We start from the raw sequence: 20,679 nt of genomic DNA, 5'->3' as shown, positions 1-20,679 counted from the left end.
GCTTTCTGTCATTTTCTCAATAATCAAACCCAACAACTGATTGAGTGATTAAGTTTATTAGTTTAAGCATGCACAAAGAGGACACCAAACTTTTCAATCCCGAAAAAAGAACCCCAAAAAAAAAAAAAAAATCTTTGTATTATAAGCATATATTAAAATGTTGAATTCTTGATGGTATCTCTCTTGTTTAACAAAAATAAAAAATGAAAATGAAAATTTACCACATGATTTTTATTATCCTTGTCCACACTTGAGTTCCCAAAGACCAGCAATATAACATTTTGCTATATTGATCTGCTCAAAGAAAACCAGCTATTTCTATGGGTAATTTTCCCTCTATGAAATCAAGTAATTATGTTATGAAAAGAAAACCAGAAAAACTAAGCAGAAATTAATGCAGCCCAGGAAGCAACTAAGCAGAAGTAAATGGGTTTTTGATTTGCTGAAAAGAAAACCATTGTAATTTGAGTTATTTGACAGACAAGAAACACAATATGATCAATGTCAATATCTTTCTCTTCTTTAATGTTGGGCATATTGTTGATGTTGAAAAGTTTGTGACTCATTCGAAAAACATTAGATAGAATTTATTAATTGTAATGCAAATGGGATGATATTTGTAGCCTTGCATTTTGGTAATGGAAATGTAAGAGGTACTTCAATATATCATGTTGAATCCAATTACCAATTGGTTAGTCCTATTTTGCAATGATTGTATCCATATTGCCATGTTATTGGTAGCCTCTTGCATTTTGAGAACATATGTGATTTGTGAATGCAATTGACAAACAGTTACGTCTAATTGCATTATAGTCTTGCAATTGACAAACAGTTACGTCTAATTGCATTATAGTCTTGCAACTGACAAACAGAATAGTCTCTTTGCATTCTTGTCGCGCAATTGCCATTATATGTGCACAAGTATGAAATGTAGAATCTCTCAGTAAGGACTACTCCTTCATAATTTAATTGTATGTTTATATTTCTACTAAATGCAATTGATGTGTATCCATTTATGTTCATATTAATTATGCCATGGAAGACATGTTGCCTATTTTGAGGAAATGGATGCAGAAGCAAGTAAAACGAATGGAATTCAGGGCCAAAACTCTGTACCTAACAGTGAAGGTTATTTTGCAGAGGCTGAGTCACTTGAAGAAACTGAAAATGCCCCATCTTTACAGATTTTGGACAGTAGAACAGAAGAAATTACTGAGAAAAGCGGACAGTTTGAGTATGATGGGTTAAACTTCCAAAATATGACGATTGCTGATTTAGCGGAGAGAGAGTTTGCAAAATTTGAGGAAGCAGAAAGATTTTACTGCAACTATGCTCTTGCAATTGGTTTTAGCATACGAAGAAGTCGTTTGAGACGTAGCGAGGGTGGGGTTGTGATGGGAAGACAATGGGTGTGCTCAAAAGAAGGGAGCAGATCAAAGAAATGGACGAATAGAGATAATATGGTTCGTACACCAAGGAAAGAGACTAGAGAGAATTGTCACGCTACATTTGCTGTGAAGTATTGTCCTAAACGGGATGCTTATATTGTGAATAAATTTGTAACGGAGCACAGCCACCGACTTGCTAACTCTCGTGAGGTGCCTTTTCTTCGTTCGCACCGGTGTGTTACGGAATCTAACATAGCACCATCTATGTCTATGAGAAAAGCCTCCATTAAAACCAATCGGACATACGACTATATGGTTGACCAAGCAGGTGGATACATGAAAGTGGGGTTCACCAGTAAGGATCTATATAACAGGATGGATTTCGAGCGTCGACAAGTAGTATTGGATGGTGATGTAGAAGCAGCAATAAGCTACATGAATGCCAAGGCAATAGCAGATCCGGAATTTTTTTGCATGTTTAGTGTAGATGAGGAGAATAGATTGGCAAATTTCTTTTGGAGAAACTCTCAATCTCTACACGATTATTGTTGCTTTGGGGATGTGGTGATATTTGATAACACGTACAAAACCAACGTATATGACAAGCCCGATGTACCGTAAACGGAAACGATGGGCTGAAGCGTACTTTTCGGGGCATTTTTTTGGTGGGAATACCACAACACAACGTGTCGAGGGTATGCATAAGAACTTGAAGGATGGAATTGGTAGAGGCATGAAGTTAGTGGAGTGTATTCCACGGATTGAAAGATCGTTATTGAGGTTGAGAAATGAGAATGTGAAGGATGACTTTGATTCCAACAATTCACACCCACTCCTTCGTACGCACCTCCGATCACTAGAGGAACATGCAGCTTCTATTTTCACTCACGATATTTACAAGTTGATAAGAAATGAGATAAACAAGGAGGCTAAATTAATTCTCGTGCAACCCGTAAGAAACAATGAAGATCCTCATGTTTACACATTTTCCAAATTTGGAAGACCCGATGAGAAATGGACTGTAGTGTACTACAAGAAAGAGCAACATCTGCAGTGTTTGTGCAAATTATTTGAATCTAGTGGAATTCCATGTTGTCATATGTTTGGAGTCATGAAATGTGATCATATGGATCAAATACATCCGTCCGTAATAATGAAGAGATGGACAAAGGATGCAAGATGTGGGAGTGAATTTGTAGTCAAGTCGGATGATGTTCCCAACGAAACTATTCAAATGGCTAGGTTTGGGTCATTAAGCTCTGATTTTAACAAGCTTTGTTTTTATGGGTCGCAGACAGAAGTCGCTTACAAGAGGCTAAAGGCTGAATTTGGGAGATTAAATACTTTGGTTGAGAGATGGAAGGAGCAACATGAGCAAACTAGTCTTAATCTAGGATGCCATAATAATGTTGTAAGAGACCCCATAGTTGCTAAGACAAAAGGAAAGCAAACAACGGGAAGCAAAGGCAAAAAGGCCCCCCAATGCGGAGAGTGCAAGGTTACTGGTCACAACAAAAGAAACTGTCCAAATAGCATTGTTGGTGAGAGAGGTAAGCGGAAAAGGGGTTATACAAGTGACATGAGCGATTTTCTTTCTAGTTTTGGACCACAAGATGACACAACTGTTGGAAACAAAACATTTTTTTCCTCCTCGAGTGCTGTTCATGGGACTAAGACGTTGTCCTCTTCTTATACAACCCCTAACTCGGGCTTCTCATATGGCGAAGTGTCTAGTGGCTCCACTCATTACACCTCAAATGATTTCACCTTTGAGACACCCGAGTATAGTGTATTGGAATCACAATTTGACACACAAGCCTCACCACCTAGAGATCGTAATAGATTTTGGGTTCCGTTCACCCCAATAAAATGACATGGATTGTAGTACTTCCACTATATATATGGTTTAGCTTTTATGTACGAAATATTCATTAGAACCATATTGTTCATGTATTTCCCCAACTTTTGGCATGACATATATTATTAGTGTTATTTTGTATCTATGTTAATGTTACATCTAGGAGTTTTGATACATTAATGTTGTTAGATGCAATAAATTCCATTGTTTTTCATATTTAGGTTAGGTGCTTAATTATGAAGCTACATGGAAAATGGGAAAAATGATATGGCAGAGTTCTTTGGAAATTGCCTGACAGTCAATATGATTTTGCAACACGAAATGGCAATTACACATTGTCTGTTTGTCAGTTTCATTGTCCAATTCAGAATGTTTCACCATCAAACATTCATAATTGAGTTTGTCAGATATAGTCATTCTTAGTGTTTGTTAAACTACAAATTTGACATAGTTAACAACCAATCTTTGTGGGCAAGATCCTTTACTTGCACCCTTTACTATTTTTCAATATGTGCGCTATTGTTCACAATGTGCACTTGCACGTTTAACTTTGAATAATTTGAATGTATTAATTAGGTTGAAACAAATATTTTCGCACAAAATTCTTTAAATATCAATTTGTATTGTTTGTATAGATTTACTACGGTAGTCGATTTATGGTAGGTCATAAAGTTATTACAATGTGGCTTTAAATTTGATAAAAAATTATAAATATAAATAAAGCTCATGACTACCTTACATTATGTCAGACTCACCAGATTAATTTGGAACATGAGAGGAGTAAGTGTCGTTTGTTACACACGGTTGGCTTGGCTTGGCCTAGACTAAATTTAGTACCATGTTTGTTTCATGTAATTCTAGTCTTATATGAGATTGCTAATACCGGGCCCACCAAAGCACCTCTTTAGGAAGGGACTACTAAACCCATGTGAAAAGGGACGATTAACTTATCCCATGCTCACCAATGTATAAGATGCATGTATTATATTATGATTATTATTATTATTATGATTATTATATACCTATATTTATTTATTACATTATATTACTTACATACACATGTACTATAATGTACATATATACACGTATATACACATATATGTAATATATGTATATATATATATACCTACAGTGGTGGATCCAATAATTCTTCAACGAATGGGCAATTTTTAAAAGAGTAAAAGGAATATATATATATATTTTCCTTTTATATATATTACATAACCAATTACCCTGGGAATTTAAATAATACCAAAGTTTTGAAAGACGATGCGTAGATGCTAGGTAACTTTGGTCCCGCAAAGGTGAGATGTAAACCTTGCAGGGATGATGAATAAGTCTTTGGAGAACAACAATTATAAATGATAAAATATAATGAAACTAAATCAGTACATCTGATTGAGGGTTAATATTCAATTACATCTAAGTAATACATATTATAATCAATTTCAAAACCTAATATTATCCAATTAGTCATACAATTGAAATGGAGTAGGATGATTCCTAAATTGACAAGAGGATTAGGGCTTGTAAACACATGCGATGAGGGAGAGGTGTTTAAAAAAAAAAACCAACAAAAACTTAGGCTGTTTAATTAATTTTGTTAAATTTTAATTTTTGTAATTAAATAATATATTTGCCTGATTTAATTAGTGAAATTAATAATTATATTTTAATTACTATTTATGAAGTGAATAATTAGTATTCAATATTTTAATTATCTTCATGACTTATATTACTTAATAAATAGTAATTCTATTTTTCTTTTTCTTTTTTTCCTTTAATATTCACTAAGTAAATAATAACTAAAACATAACTATTAATCAAAGTAATAAAACAAAAAAGGTTTCAAAATAACTCAAAACGCACAGTTCAATTGTTGCACCAATAAAATTCAAAACGATGTCGTTTAAGGACAACAAAAACCTTGCGCACCCTTTACAATCATACGCGCTGTAGCCACCAGTAACCCTCGCTCAACAACTTCTTCGTCGAGCTCTTCTTCTCCTCTCTCTCTCTTTCTCTCACCCACCCCAAATCACCCATCGTCAACTTCTTTTTTCGAGTACAATCCGATTTTGGACTCTATTTTTCAAGGTTTCAAGTGTATCTCTTACTTTGTACACAGTGGCGGATTCAGGATTCTCGGGTCATAGGGTCATACTGTAAAAAGTGTCGAAGTTTTTTTAGGACAAATGAGTCATTTTCTATCCATTTATTCTTTTAAAATTACAAAATTATTTATTTCACATTAAAAAAATGCAAAAAAAAAAAAAAGGAAACATGGGACTACATTAATTTTAAATTTTTTTAAAAAACAACAAGTTTAAAGATTAAAAGATTAATTTTCCTAATGTTTTTGTAGATGAATTTCCTCTTGATAATTTCCATGAATTTTTCAGTAGAGGGACAATTTTAAAAGGCTAAAGACTTGAAAAACAAATTTAGACAACTAAATACCCTTGAAATTTAAATTATATTAATGTCATTCATAATTAAAACAAATAAAAGTACATTTGATTTGGAGGTCAAGAGATAAATATATTATATATAATATACAATATAAAAAATATTATTTTATTAGGCCAGTTCTATTTTGTTAGAATAGAACTGGCCATATCTGATACAGGCCCACTTTAGTTTACGAATTAGGTTTTTGTTTTCCCTCAGTCTCTCTCTCTCCTCCTCTTCTCCTTATCGCTCGACGCTCTCTGTCTGCTTCTCTTCTCTCAGACGCAGCACCACGCCGCCGACAACGACAATCACGCCCCTTCGTTCCCAAATCTGATGGGATTTGCAGTCTCATCGTCTCTGTGAAGGAATAGACGAAACGAATTTGCGATTGGCGCCCCTGATTCTGCCACCTCCTGTGAGTATTTTTAAAAAAAATTTATTTATGTTTCAGTGATATTTGAATCGATTAAATTGGTTGGGGTTTCGTAATTCAGATTGCTCTCTCTTTTGGGTTCTTCTTTCCTTTTTCGTGAAAATGGTGATTTGGGCATGCCCTGATTTTCGTATACATAGTGAAATTGAGGTTTTGATTGATTCGATTGTGTATTATTTGATGGATTTTGTGTTTGAGAGTTGAAAATTATGTGAAACCCTAAAGTGCTATTTGCTTACAAGTTCTCCTGTTTATTGCACCTTTAGTTCTCCGATTCATTGTTATGATAGGCAACTGGGTGGCAACTTTTTTTATGACAAATAATTTGTGGTATGCATAACAATTGTAATATGTGGTTTTTTTTCCTACTTTTTCCGTTTTTATTTTTGGTTATAAATCTTGTAAAATTAGTGAATGAAGTAAAATTAGTTAATTAAAATTCTTATGCTGGTGACCTTTTTAGATTTGCAGTTTTATATCGATTTGTTCCAATTCCTTGTTGACTCTGGGAGTTTCCAACTCATTTTGATGATATGCATACATAGATATGTATCTATATGCGTATATTATTGTTTGGTTTCTGCAAGTGTTGTAAATCAATTTCTGATGATATATATATTTATTCTTCTTATATATATATTAATATGTTTTTGTTTCATTAAATTGATGGGTTAAACATAGGAGGGTATTGGGAGGGAGCACATGGCCAACGACAAGGCAACTTCCGAGGCACGTTGCAAACTCAAGGGTAAGAAAAGTAGTGGGGTGCCCCCTCGGAAAAAAGCACAGGGAAACAACAGCAATTCTATTGTAACCATTGAGCAAGGGCAAGGTTCCGAACCAAAACACCAAAGCCCTGCGGATCACCCATTGTTCGGGGTGAGACGATACGTACATAAGAATCACAACGCATCCAATCCTGTGCTACATGTCAAAGTCACTGACCATTTATCTTACTAGTGGCCTAAATTCCTTGCTCTTCACTAGTGGCCTAATCATATCCAATAGTTGTGTTGCTGTCGATGCACTTACCTATAGTACAAACATGTTATGTGTAAACTAAGTTAATATAATCGTGTAATTTCGATTTCAACATTTAAATCCAATCCTGAACCTCAAACTTACATATTTCACATCCTTCGGAAGTGGTAGGCACGTGCTAGACTTGCCTCGCGGGATATCTAATACTTCACAATCATCTGCGTCCCCCCATCCCACCACTTGAACAGTCCATGGTGGAATTTTAATTTCACTACCTTGAATGTTCGGACCAACAGAGCACACACCTTCTTCTGCAGTCTGCATAGTGATTTGATATGAATTCAATATTTTTTTGCATAATGCAAAACTATATTAGGAAGGACCATTAGGAAAGCTAAAACTTACATTGTCGGTGACACTTGGATAATGCTTATATCTGACATACTCATTTCGAAAGACTCCATAATCGGCCTTCTCAGCAAACCAGTCATCAGCCTTAAATCCCTTCAGTGATGCTTTGGTTTTATTGTCCATGGCATACACTTTCATGTCTTTGAGCATGGTTGGAGGGGGTCTTTTTGGGATCCGCTGATCTGGTGCACCTAAGCTTTGCACAGCTACTCTTTCCCCTAAATACCAAGCATACCCGACTGGTCCTTGTAGTAGAATTCTTTGTTTTGTAGCTGGAATGCTGCTTTGCACATAATGCGGTAGGGTTGTATCATCAGTTCCCCATGGATACCAATTGACTTGATCAGTAGTGATATATCTCAATGTTATCCTAAATTGCTCCAAGTTGTGGGATGTTTCCCGCACATCCGGGGCACTCAACCAACGTAACGCGCGCGGCCATTGACTATCTTCATCGGTACATGGTCGACTTAAAGCAAGTGGCTTCAAGTACTCACATGCCCATACCTATAAACACAAAACATAACACTGTTAGTTTGGACAACCAAAACACCCAAGTGTAATGAATTATAATAATCATTTAGTTTGTAAGTATAAATGTATTCACCTCCCAAGCCCGCCAATACCCTCCTGAGCTTGACACTATTCTTCTGGAAATAGCATCCATCGACAAATACAAGCATGACAACCCAGCCCCGCCCCAATTGTAGTCTTTAATCTCATCGACTTTAGCAAGACTGGGCATGTAGTATAGATAAACAGAGTCACTCTTATCATTACATAGAGCGCTGCCGATCAATGCGAGAATGAAGACACGAGTTAACTGGTCTTCTTGTACAGCGGTTTGAGGGCTTCCACCCCTTATACTTCTCCACAATGTCCCTGTATTTTATCTTGGTATTAATCAGGCTTGCAATGGGGGTCCCAAATAGCCTCACTACCTCCTTAGGCTTTTTGTGGGCCTCCATGTCATATTTTAAAGGCTTCCCACAAACGGGTAAACCTGTGATCGCACTAAAGTCCTTCGGGGTCATTGTCAGTTCCCCAACCTCATCCAGATGGAATGTATGTGTGGTGTCCCACCAACGCTCTGCCAATGCTGAAATGATTTGTTTGTCTCTCCTTCCCTTTCGCGCAAGTAAATTTGCGAACTCAGAAAATCCCGCTACTTTGACTTTGTCTTTCACTGGAACAGGCAAATGATTTTGAAACCATAAACCACATAGTTTGTCATTGCCGCATCCCTTAATATGGGTACCCGAATTCTGCAAGTTTCCAAAATTTAATCAATCACAACAACACTTTCCATGCAACATATTCAGAAAACTGTCCATGCAATTGGTGTTACAAATATTCAATTGGCGTTACAAATATTCAATTGGCAAACAGTAATCAGGTAATTGCATTTGTGAAATCTAATTGGATCAATGGAAAGCAGAAAAATAAGTTCGGGAAAACTAAACACATTCCCTAAACTCAATCAAATGTCCAAGGATTTACTTAGCAAGCACTTGGATTAATGGAACATAAAAAAAAAAAGTAAGCATAGTCAACAAACTTTAAATGCAATTGTATTTACAAATCTTCAATTGGCAAACAGAAACCAGGTAATTAAATATGTCAAATGTAATTGCATAAGTGAAGTGCCCAAAAACTAGTTGAGCAAAACTAATCATACTGCCAACAGTCAATCAAATTGCAAAGGATTTACTTAGCACGCAACGGGATTCAGTGAACATACTTTCCTAATGATGCTTATAAAACGAACATATAAATAAAAAACAGCCACCTAATTCACAAAAATTACCAATATCTACCTTGTAAGATAAATGGTCAGTGACTTTGACATGTAGCACAGGATTGGATGCGTTGTGATTCTTATGTACATATCGTCTCACCCCGAACAATGGGTGATCCGCAGGGCTTTGGTGTTTTGGTTCGGAACCTTGCCCTTGCTCAATGGTTACAATAGAATTGCTGTTGTTTCCCTGTGCTTTTTTCCGAGGGGGCACCCCACTACTTTTCTTACCCTTGAGTTTGCAACGTGCCTCGGAAGTTGCCTTGTCGTTGGCCATGTGCTCCCTCCCAATACCCTCCTATGTTTAACCCATCAATTTAATGAAACAAAAACATATTAATATATATAAGAAGAATAAATATATATATCATCAGAAATTGATTCACAACACTTGCAGAAACCAAACAATAATATACGCATATAGATACATATCTATGTATGCATATCATCAAAATGAGTTGGAAACTCCCAGAGTCAACAAGGAATTGGAACAATCGATATAAAACTGCAAATCTAAAAAGGTCACCAGCATAAGAATTTTAATTAACTAATTTTACTTCATTCACTAATTTTACAAGATTTATAACCAAAAATAAAAACGGAAAAAGTAGGAAAAACTGTAGGTATATATATATATATACATATATGTGTATATACGTGTATATATGTACATTATAGTACATGTGTATGTAAGTAATATAATGTAATAAATAAATATAGGTATATAATAATCATAATAATAATAATCATAATAATAATAATCATAATATAATATATGCATATTATACATTGGTGAGCATGGGATAAGTTAATCGTCCCTTTTCACATGGGTTTAGTAGTCCCTTCCTAAAGAGGTGCTTTGGTGGGCCCGGTATTAGCAATCTCATATAAGACTAGAATTACATGAAACAAACATGGTACTAAATTTAGTCTAGGCCAAGCCAAGCCAACCGTGTGTTACAAACGACACTTACTCCTCTCATGTTCCAAATTAATCTGGTGAGTCTGACATAATGTAAGGTAGTCATGAGCTTTATTTATATTTATAATTTTTTTATCAAATTTAAAGCCACATTGTAATAACTTTATGACCTACCATAAATCGACTACCGTAGTAAATCTATACAAACAATACAAATTGATATTTAAAGAATTTTGTGCGAAAATATTTGTTTCAACCTAATTAATACATTCAAATTATTCAAAGTTAAACGTGCAAGTGCACATTGTGAACAATAGCGCACATATTGAAAAATAGTAAAGGGTGCAAGTAAAGGATCTTGCCCACAAAGATTGGTTGTTAACTATGTCAAATTTGTAGTTTAACAAACACTAAGAATGACTATATCTGACAAACTCAATTATGAATGTTTGATGGTGAAACATTCTGAATTGGACAATGAAACTGACAAACAGACAATGTGTAATTGCCATTTCGTGTTGCAAAATCATATTGACTGTCAGGCAATTTCCAAAGAACTCTGCCATATCATTTTTCCCATTTTCCATGTAGCTTCATAATTAAGCACCTAACCTAAATATGAAAAACAATGGAATTTATTGCATCTAACAACATTAATGTATCAAAACTCCTAGATGTAACATTAACATAGATACAAAATAACACTAATAATATATGTCATGCCAAAAGTTGGGGAAATACATGAACAATATGGTTCTAATGAATATTTCGTACATAAAAGCTAAACCATATATATAGTGGAAGTACTACAATCCATGTCATTTTATTGGGGTGAACGGAACCCAAAATCTATTACGATCTCTAGGTGGTGAGGCTTGTGTGTCAAATTGTGATTCCAATACACTATACTCGGGTGTCTCAAAGGTGAAATCATTTGAGGTGTAATGAGTGGAGCCACTAGACACTTCGCCATATGAGAAGCCCGAGTTAGGGGTTGTATAAGAAGAGGACAACGTCTTAGTCCCATGAACAGCACTCGAGGAGGAAAAAAATGTTTTGTTTCCAACAGTTGTGTCATCTTGTGGTCCAAAACTAGAAAGAAAATCGCTCCTGTCACTTGTATAACCCCTTTTCCGCTTACCTCTCTCACCAACAATGCTATTTGGACAGTTTCTTTTGTTGTGACCAGTAACCTTGCACTCTCCGCATTGGGGGGCCTTTTTGCCTTTGCCACTGTTTTCGTGCATCGCTGTTGCTGGTATGCTTCTGATGTTTGATGTCGCGAGGATCCCACATTTATCCGAATGACGCCAAATTCGGATATGTCGTAGTAGACATCCAACTGAACAACTTTCATGAAGGAAGAATGTTCATTTGATGACTGGAACCTGGCCAGAATTGGGCCATAATTAGGCCAGAATTGCCACTGTTTTCGTGCATCGCTGTTGCTGGTATGCTTCTGATGTTTGATGTCGCGAGGATCCCACATTTATCCGAATGACGCCAAATGTGGATATGTCGTAGTAGACATCCAACGGAACAACTTTCATGAAGGAAGAATGTTCATTTGATGACTGGAACCTGGCCAGAATTGGGACATAATTAGGCCAGAATTGCCACTGTTTTCGTGCATCGCTGTTGCTGGTATGCTTCTGATGTTTGATGTCGCGAGGATCCCACATTTATCCTAATGAGGCCACATTCGGATATGTCGTAGTACACATCCAACTGAACAACTTTCATGAAGGACGAAGGTTCATTTGAGGACTGGAAGCTGGCCATAATTGGGCCATAATTAGGCCAGAATTGCACTGTTTTCAGCTTTCGCTGTTGTTGGTATGCTTCTGGTGTTTTTAGCTCTTAGGATTCCAAATTTTTCCAAATATACCCAAATTTGGATATGGTGCAGTAGACATAGAGATGAACAACTCTCATGAAGAACGAAAATTGATTTGAGCGCTGGAAGTTGAATTTTGAGCTCACCCCATCTGACTGCAGCAATGCCTGTCTAGCCATATTTTGGCCATTTTGATGTTCATGGCATATGATCTTCCATTTTAGGCAAAAATTTAATTTTTGGTACAAACAATAATTATGTCAAATATGATCGTCTATTGTTGTATGTGAATAGAATGAATGAGTTAATTTGAAACGAAGTTACCATAAGATGGACAGGCCACTGATAGATTGGCTCGCCCAGGAGGAAAAGGAAATAATGTAATTGACAAAGAGTTAGTAAGAAATTGACAGAGCATAATCCAATGGACAAACAGTAAATTCCAAACTGACCAAGCATAATGCAATTGCCAAACAGTGAGTTGAAACTTGAAAACAATGAATGCAATTGACAAACCGTAAGTTTCAAAGTGCAAACGTGCATGCATTCCTTTTTTCAAAACAAGAACATGTAGTACAATATTAAGATAAATGGGAACATTCGGAAGGTAAATTGGGTCCTTAGTATCGTAAACATGAATGTTTACAATATTAAGGTCTCGTATTACTCTATTTGTTTGAATTATTATGTTCCAGGAGATTGTAAAACTCATCCTTATTATGGTAATTTCGTAATTTACAAAGAGAAGGACATGTATTACAATATTAAGGTAACTAGGGACATTGAGAAAGTAAATTGGGTCCTTATACGTGTAAACACAAACGTTTACTATATTAAGGTCTTGTTTTACTCCGTTTTGGACAGGTATATTCCATATGATTGTAAAATGCATCATTAATCTTGTAATATCGTACTTTACAAATATAAAGACATGTAGTACAACATTAGGGTCAAGGGGAACATTCGGAAGGTAAATTGGGTCCTTAGTATTGTAAACATGAATGTTTACAATATTAAGGTCTCGTATTACTCTATTTAGGATAGTTATATTCCAGGAGATTGTAAAACCCATCCTTATTATGGTAATTTCGTAATTTACAAAGAGAAGGACATGTATTACAATATTAAGGTAACTAGGGACATTGAGAAAGTAAATTGGGTCCTTATACGTGTAAAAACAAACGTTTACTATATTAAGGTCTTGTTTTACTCCGTTTTGGACAGGTATGTTCCATATGATTGTAAAATGCATCATTAATCTTGTAATATCGTACTTTACAAATATAAAGACATGTAGTACAACATTAGGGTCAAGGGGAACATTCGGAAGGTAAATTGGGTCCTTAGTATTGTAAACATGAATGTTTACAATATTAAGGTCTCGTATTACTCTATTTAGGATAGTTATGTTCCAGGAGATTGTAAAACCCATCCTTATTATGGTAATATCGTAATTTACAAAGGAAATGACCCCCAATACAATGTTAAGGTAAGAATGAACCTTAGCAGAGTAAATTCAGTCATTATCCTTGTACACAAGGTAGTGATTACAACATGAAGGATTTGTATTATACTAAAATGGACATACTCATTCCATTACATTGTAAAAGTCATACTTAATCTCGTAATACTGTAATTTACAAGGGAAATGACCCCCAACACAATGTGAAGGTGAGAATGAACCTTGGAGGAGTAAATTGGGTCCTTGTCCTTGTAAGAACAAATAGTTGCAACAATAAGCACGAACAGTACACTATTATGGACATAGGCATTCCACAAATTAGTAAACGATATCCTTACATTTGTGAATCACAAATACTTGGGGTTTTACATAATGCAATGTGTTCATTTTTAAATATAAAGTAACAACATTATTTTATTTACGTTTTAGTATGATTTGAACTAAAAGTCATTGTTTTTTCTTTTAGGTACTTCAATCATGGAAAGGGAGAAAGATCAAGCATGAGGCAGGCATTTTACACTGTAGTTTACCAATTACCAAACAGGCAATAGGATTTCGCACATTTGAATTACAAATACATAGATACTGTTTGTCAATTGCCAAACAGGAGGCAGTAATTGGACATTGTAATGCAATTGGAATCCGGAAACAATAAATTACAGTTCCCTGATTTGGCAAATATTGTCACCCAATATGGTCAATCCGCTGAACACTAAAACATTGGAATGACCGTCATAACTTGCAATAGAAACAGAACCAAGGCTAGCAGCACAAAATAAAGTTAACATATTAACTTCATCAATTGTTCGTACATATGGTTACCCAACAAAGTTAACATATTAACTTCACCAAATTGCATTTTGACACCCTGTGCTAGTCATTATCTATAATATGGAAACCAAAAACTAACACCAAATAGGACATTCGACCTAGATGTACAAAAAAATGTTTCCTACCTAACCACGGTCAGAATCCTTTGACAATCACTTTACAAAAAACAAAAAAGTTGTCAAGTTATACCATGGCGACCCTCCTTCCAAATATATAGGGCATGCACCAAAACCAATACCATCACAGCATTAGATCTAAGGTCACAAAAATATATACTGGTCAGTCATTAGAGTCCCATTACCTAACCTTGTTAGCGGCGCCGAGGTCTAGGCTGACCGCGACCTGTACGTATTTCTGGTATAGTCACCGCTGATTGTTTTTGTTTCCGATTATAAACCCTCTTTCTTGTAATGGTGATATCCGCCACATCCTTGTCTTTAACCTCAACATTACCAAGCTTGTTCCCCTTCGCCATAAAATCAGATGCATTTTCCATCACTTTCAATGTTTCACGTATTATCACATCACGCAATAGATTTTTTTCATTTCAGAGCAACTCAATAGCAAGTCGCATTCGTTGTACATTAGAGTCGTACTGCAACAAAAAAAAAAACATTTAGCGTTTCATTACGTATTAATCAGTTTTACCAAAAAAATAGCACATGCGCAATGCATACCCGGTCATGCCACAATTGACGATAATATTGCATGTGTCTTATGACAAAAATGCCACAATCCACACCATTAGGTTGGATGGGATTGGCATCCAATGGGGACACAACAGAAAAGGAGGAGAACGTCCACCCCGTCCCAAATACCGATAATATGTCCTCATGAAAAACAGAGTCTAGGTACAACAACTGTGGCATACACAAGAACATAGTCAACATTAGTAACATTTAGCAAAAGAAATACGTATAATGACATTGAACAAAAGCTTCTCCACTTACAGTAATATGGCAATCGTTCTCGCGTTTCTTATTGTGACGCACATCAGGTAAACTGTCCCAAATTTCAGCTTTCTTGTGGAAAATGTCACAAATCAAAAGATACCAGTGACCAATGACTTCATCGTGCATCGGAATATATATCTGCAAAAAAGTGGTAGGTTCATTATCACCGATAATTGATATTATTGGAGCTTGCATACGAAACCCACCTGCATGCAATCCTTTAGTCGCCCATTAAATCTTGCGAGACGACAAATCTTTTGTGTCCTACCACATGATGTTGTACGATCACTGGGACGTACAAGCTTGGCGCCGGCCTACCCGTTTATGAGATATAACACATCACTAGCAGCACAAAAAATATCATTCATTAATCTTATCCAATTACTTACCGACCAAAAATACGTAGGTAGGAACCACTTTGTAGAGGTGGTATCATATAAATATTCTGCCATTACATTGATTACCTATTACAAGATAAGACACGATTGTTAGCATCCTAGTACCAACATTCTAAACATATACTAATGAGTAGTTAAATATATATTCGATTCATAGTCCTTACATCATCAAAGAGAGGCAACCCAGGGGCAAGGCTTCCAAAATGGCGACGATTTATAGCTACATCACCAGTGCTAACGAGTAGTTCACTGTTAAACAGAAAAAATACAACTTCTAATCAATTGTTGTTATGTCATTATGATAACACATAAAAATTAATTTCACAAATTTGGTTCAGGGTATACCTCCAAACATTTGGATCCAATGGATTGCAACAAAACGCAAAACTTAGTAGATCTCTATCATCTTCAGAGATATCGTTGCTCATTCGGAATGGACCGACATTTAATCTCTTCATAATCCGCTCGTGAGCAATTACATGTTGGGTTTTTGCATTTGCTTTAGCTTTCAACACATTGATGTCTTCATAAGGAGTTCTCATGTGGGGACCCGGCTTTCTAATCGCTCTTGCACGAGTCACTATCGGATCCCTTGTTGACGTTGAACTACAATTCTCTAAGAACAAACTTTTTACGTCGTTCTGACCCATTTTATCCTAGTGCTCACAAATCATTACGAAATAGCATTTACAAATCAATATAACTGAAACAAACATATATTAAATGATACAAAGAATTTGCATAAAATAAGGACACCTAACTTTGTTATTACATAGGGACAAAACCAAATAAAATTACAACATAATCCATAGTACAATGATGTCTGCAAATCAAATACTCGATAATTGTCATCATCCAAACATGTAAACAAACAAGTGAAATTATGAAAACAAATACAAACAAGCTACAACCAATACTCATCATACCTCATTCTGAGGTTGTTTTGGATGTTTTCTGTCATGGATGACTTCAACAAAGGGAGCCGAAGTTTTATCAACAGTTGTAAATCCTTTCACATTGTCATCTTGCTCGTTGGGAGTTCCGGCTTCTTTGTTTGGCCTACTTTTTGGAGGTTTAGTATTTCCAAGGTCTTCTTTTCCCCCATCACGCCCCATTTCAAACATGTTATCATCTTCCTTATTAAGTTTAACTTCTCGTTCATTAGGGCATGAAGTGTGCAATGTTCTTTCTTTCTCTTCATTTTTTGATGATAACTCAGACATAACCTTGGAGAGCGATTCGTCTATACGAGCAACAGTGGCCACCAAAGTTGCCAAATCCTTTCTTATTGAACTTAACTCTTCAGCAAAGTGAGTCATTGTTTTGGCATCATCTCCGAGACCTCCATATTCAGTTTTCATAACAACTACCTTATCACTTTCAAACCCCCCCTCTTTTTTGTAGCCACTTCTTCATTTTTTCGGTCTCTACTTTCCCCCACACAGTGAGTGGTAGCATAGACCTATCCACAAGTACGCTACCATGAGCTATAGCATCAAGGTAAAACAATTGAAGGAATAACAAGCAACCACCGATGTAAACTTGATTGTTCTCCTTAAATGACCTGACACTGTGTTGTGTGGATTTCAGCTGCACCAAAATGGATTCAGTTGCATCCTCAACTTGTGATACTCGCAAGTGCACGAGCCGTTTGGTAGTATAGCATATGTAAGTGCGAGGTCGATCCCACGAGGATTGGTGATTGAATGATCCAATTCATTTTCCCTACACAAAACAGAAATGAAAAAAAAAGGAAATAAATAAAACAAGGAAGAAAGAAAATAACTAACTCAAGTAGATAAGTTCCCAAGTTCAATTAGATTAATGGATTGATTCTAGCTAAAGTATGATTAAGCCATGGTGTGTGGTCATAACCTTGTGTTCCTAATTCCCTAATTTGATCATTTGTTGTCTAACCTAAAATTAAGCATTAGGAACCCATTAAGCATAGAAGAACAATTTAAACAACCAAGCATGTATCTAATCCCTGTTGTCGAATGTCCATACATACTCTTCCTATTCATAGTTCAATTCGAATTAAAGCATGGTGTCTACTCTTAATTCAAACCAAGATAGCTAACATGCAAGCCTAAATGGTGATCAATCATTCAAACTAGCATATTAACTTATAAGCATAATGAATAAGAACAAAAACCATAATTGAAACTTGGAAACTTATCAAACTTGAATACTTAAGAAAGAATGTACATTACAAGAAAAATAAATTACAACTAAGAAAACATTAAAGAGAGACTAAGAGAACTTTGAGGAAGAAAGGAGAAGTGTTTGGGAAAAGTGTTTGAGGACATGGAGGCTTTTTGGAGAAGAAAGTAGAAGTAGAGAGTTGTTTGAGAAAGTGTTTGGAGAACATGGAGAATGTTTGTGAACTTGGAGACTTTGGGAACTTAGGGAGTGGAGAGAAAGGTGTTTGTGAAGTGTTTGAGACATGGAGACTTTTGGAAGAGAAGGGAAATGTGTTTGGGAAATTTGGAGAAGGGAGGAGAAGTGTTTGGAGAACTTTAGAGATGGGAGAAGTGTTTGAGAGATTTGGAGAAGAAAATTTAGTAGAATGATCTTATTACAACAATTGAGAACTACAAAGGAAACTAAGAGAATTTGAGGGAGAGAAGGGAAGGGAGCTCTAGAGAAGTGTTTGAGAGCTCCCCCCCTTGGGGTGTTATTACAAGCTTAGAGAACTTCCCTATTTATAGGCCTAGGGGAAGTGAAAATCAGAATTCAATAAGACTAATGCATACAACACTTGAATTATAAAATCTGAAATGGTTGATGCACTTGTATTAGAAAATCTTGAATTGGTTGATGCACTTCACCACTAAATCCCACCAGCAGCCCTAGCTCATCTTCATGTCACCATGACCAAGCTTCCAACCAGAAATGATAGCTCATACCTAGCTCACCATGACCAAGCATCCAACCAGCACATGCTGAGGTCAGCATGACCAGCAACTTCAAGGGCTTACAACTTGGGCTTCTATTAATCAAATTAGGACTTTAAGCACTCTAAATTGAAGTTCAGAATGTCTTGTTTCCAGCCATATGTTATTTGGGCCAATCCAAGGTCGGAGGAAGAAGTTAAGGCCGAAACAAATTGCTAACTCATTTTCCGCGCTGATAAGATCCATCCTGAGCATGGTTCTGTGTTTGCTAGGTAACGGACTCCAGATTTATCCAATGGGGCTGAATTTTGGATATGTTATAGTACACACCAATTGGAGCAACTTTCATGAAGAATGTGGCCTCATCCGAGCTATGTAGGTTGCTGAAACAAAGCTTGCAATATGACCTACGGAACTGGACTGGCAGGGGGCTGTAGCCATAATGAATTTGTCTTTAAGCTCTTCATCAATTCATCCAAATTAGGCCTTAACATGCTTGAATTGCATGAATTATGTTCTCCAAAGCCATCATTGTTACCTAAAGCTCAATTAACTGAAAGATAAACACAAAAAGGATTAAAAGCACAAGTTTAACTCAAAAACATAACCAAATCATAAGCTAGAAGGGTAAGAAATAATATACAATTATGAACCGATCAAATACCCCCAAACCTAGATTTTGCTAGTCCTCGAGCAAAACAACACAAAACAAAGTTAAAAACAAAACTAGAAGTTAACTAAACCACTTTCGTAGGTAACTCGATTGCATTTAGCATATGCAACAAGCCTTTAAACCTCTAGGCATCCCTAGTAGGAGGAGTTGTGTCTCCTGAGGGTTTAACAGATACGATACCCACAAACGTTTTACTGACTCTGTAAAACAAAGTAATTAGAAAACTTAAAGATTGTTAGTCCTTAAGCAAAACCAAAAACAAAAACAAACACAAAAACACAAAGAACTTAAAACAATTTTTCCGAACATTTTCTGAAGAGAAATGACTCATGCACATGACTTAAACGTTTTAACAATAAAAGCTCAATTTTTAGCCATTATTTACAAAGCGGCAAAGTTCTAAACACAATATGCTCAAAGTGTAGTAGTGTGATAGCCAAATGCAACAAATTCCCCAATCTTAGTTTTCACACAATTTCAAAAATCATACAAAGCATAAGTTCAACTTCAAATCTCACCAAAGTTGTCCTCTCACAAATGAATCACTCAGAAGAGGGCTATAATGCACACTCAGTTATAAACATGAGAATAGAGTTAAACCATAAGGGACTTAACTCGCAATAGAAATATGAAGAACTTGCATTAATATGATCTCAAGAAGGATGTCAAACACTTAAAAGTAGAAAAATGAATGCAATTCAACCACATGACATTTAATATCAATTTAGGTCTTTAACATGGGTTGTAATGGGGCCAAGGGTGTAAGGTGAGTAAGAAATGAAGGATATGGATAATACAAAGTCCAAGGAACTCGCAATGCAAGATCATAAAATAATTGTTTACAAGACTTCGAATCATCACGATTAGATTTTTTTCTTTTACCTGATCAAAACTCCTTATACCCTTCATTTACATTGATTCACTCCTTTCCTGAACAACCACCAATTTATTTTGAAGGCCCAAAAATGAAATTTCATTCAACCACCACTTAATCACAACTTTTCTCTTTTCTTTCACCAATTGTGTGATTTTTTTTTTTCTTCGAAATTCCCAAACTTAGTATGAAAAACACATCCCAATTAAAGCTCATGAGTTCCTTAGAAAGGTAAATATTTGTTTTTCAGGCTAAGGCGAGGAAATATAATTGGTTAAATGAAAGAAAAGGTTTACATGTAGGCTCAAAATGGTTAACAATGGAAAATCATGCTTAAGCATGCATAAGGTTAGCTTGAAAGGCACAAACGATCCAAAGAGGGCCTTAATATCACTTCTTAAATGTCGTGAAGTCAAATTGCATAAGAATGAATGACTTTTAAGTGTTCAACCAAATCAATAAATAATGAGATCAAACAACAACTTTGATGACAAGAAAATAAGAGTATG

General features: G+C 35.8%; 1 protein-coding gene across 1 annotated transcript; it reads left to right on the top strand.

Annotated features, from left to right (window-relative positions):
- The first annotated feature begins 1,460 nt into the window (after window positions 1-1,460).
- LOC148292390 (protein FAR1-RELATED SEQUENCE 5-like) lies at window positions 1,461-2,009 on the top strand. Its single transcript, XM_088245803.1, has one exon. The coding sequence runs from the start codon at window positions 1,461-1,463 to the stop codon at window positions 2,007-2,009; it is 549 nt and encodes a 182-aa protein (XP_088101929.1).
- Window positions 2,010-20,679: the final 18,670 nt, after the last annotated feature.

This window comes from Prunus avium, chromosome 8 (genome assembly GCF_965620075.1).
Source record: "Prunus avium chromosome 8, drPruAviu1.hap1.1, whole genome shotgun sequence".
Taxonomy (NCBI): domain Eukaryota; kingdom Viridiplantae; phylum Streptophyta; class Magnoliopsida; order Rosales; family Rosaceae; genus Prunus; species Prunus avium.
The sequence above is the reverse complement of the archived record's forward strand: the minus strand, read 5'-3'. Positions and strand labels throughout refer to the sequence as shown.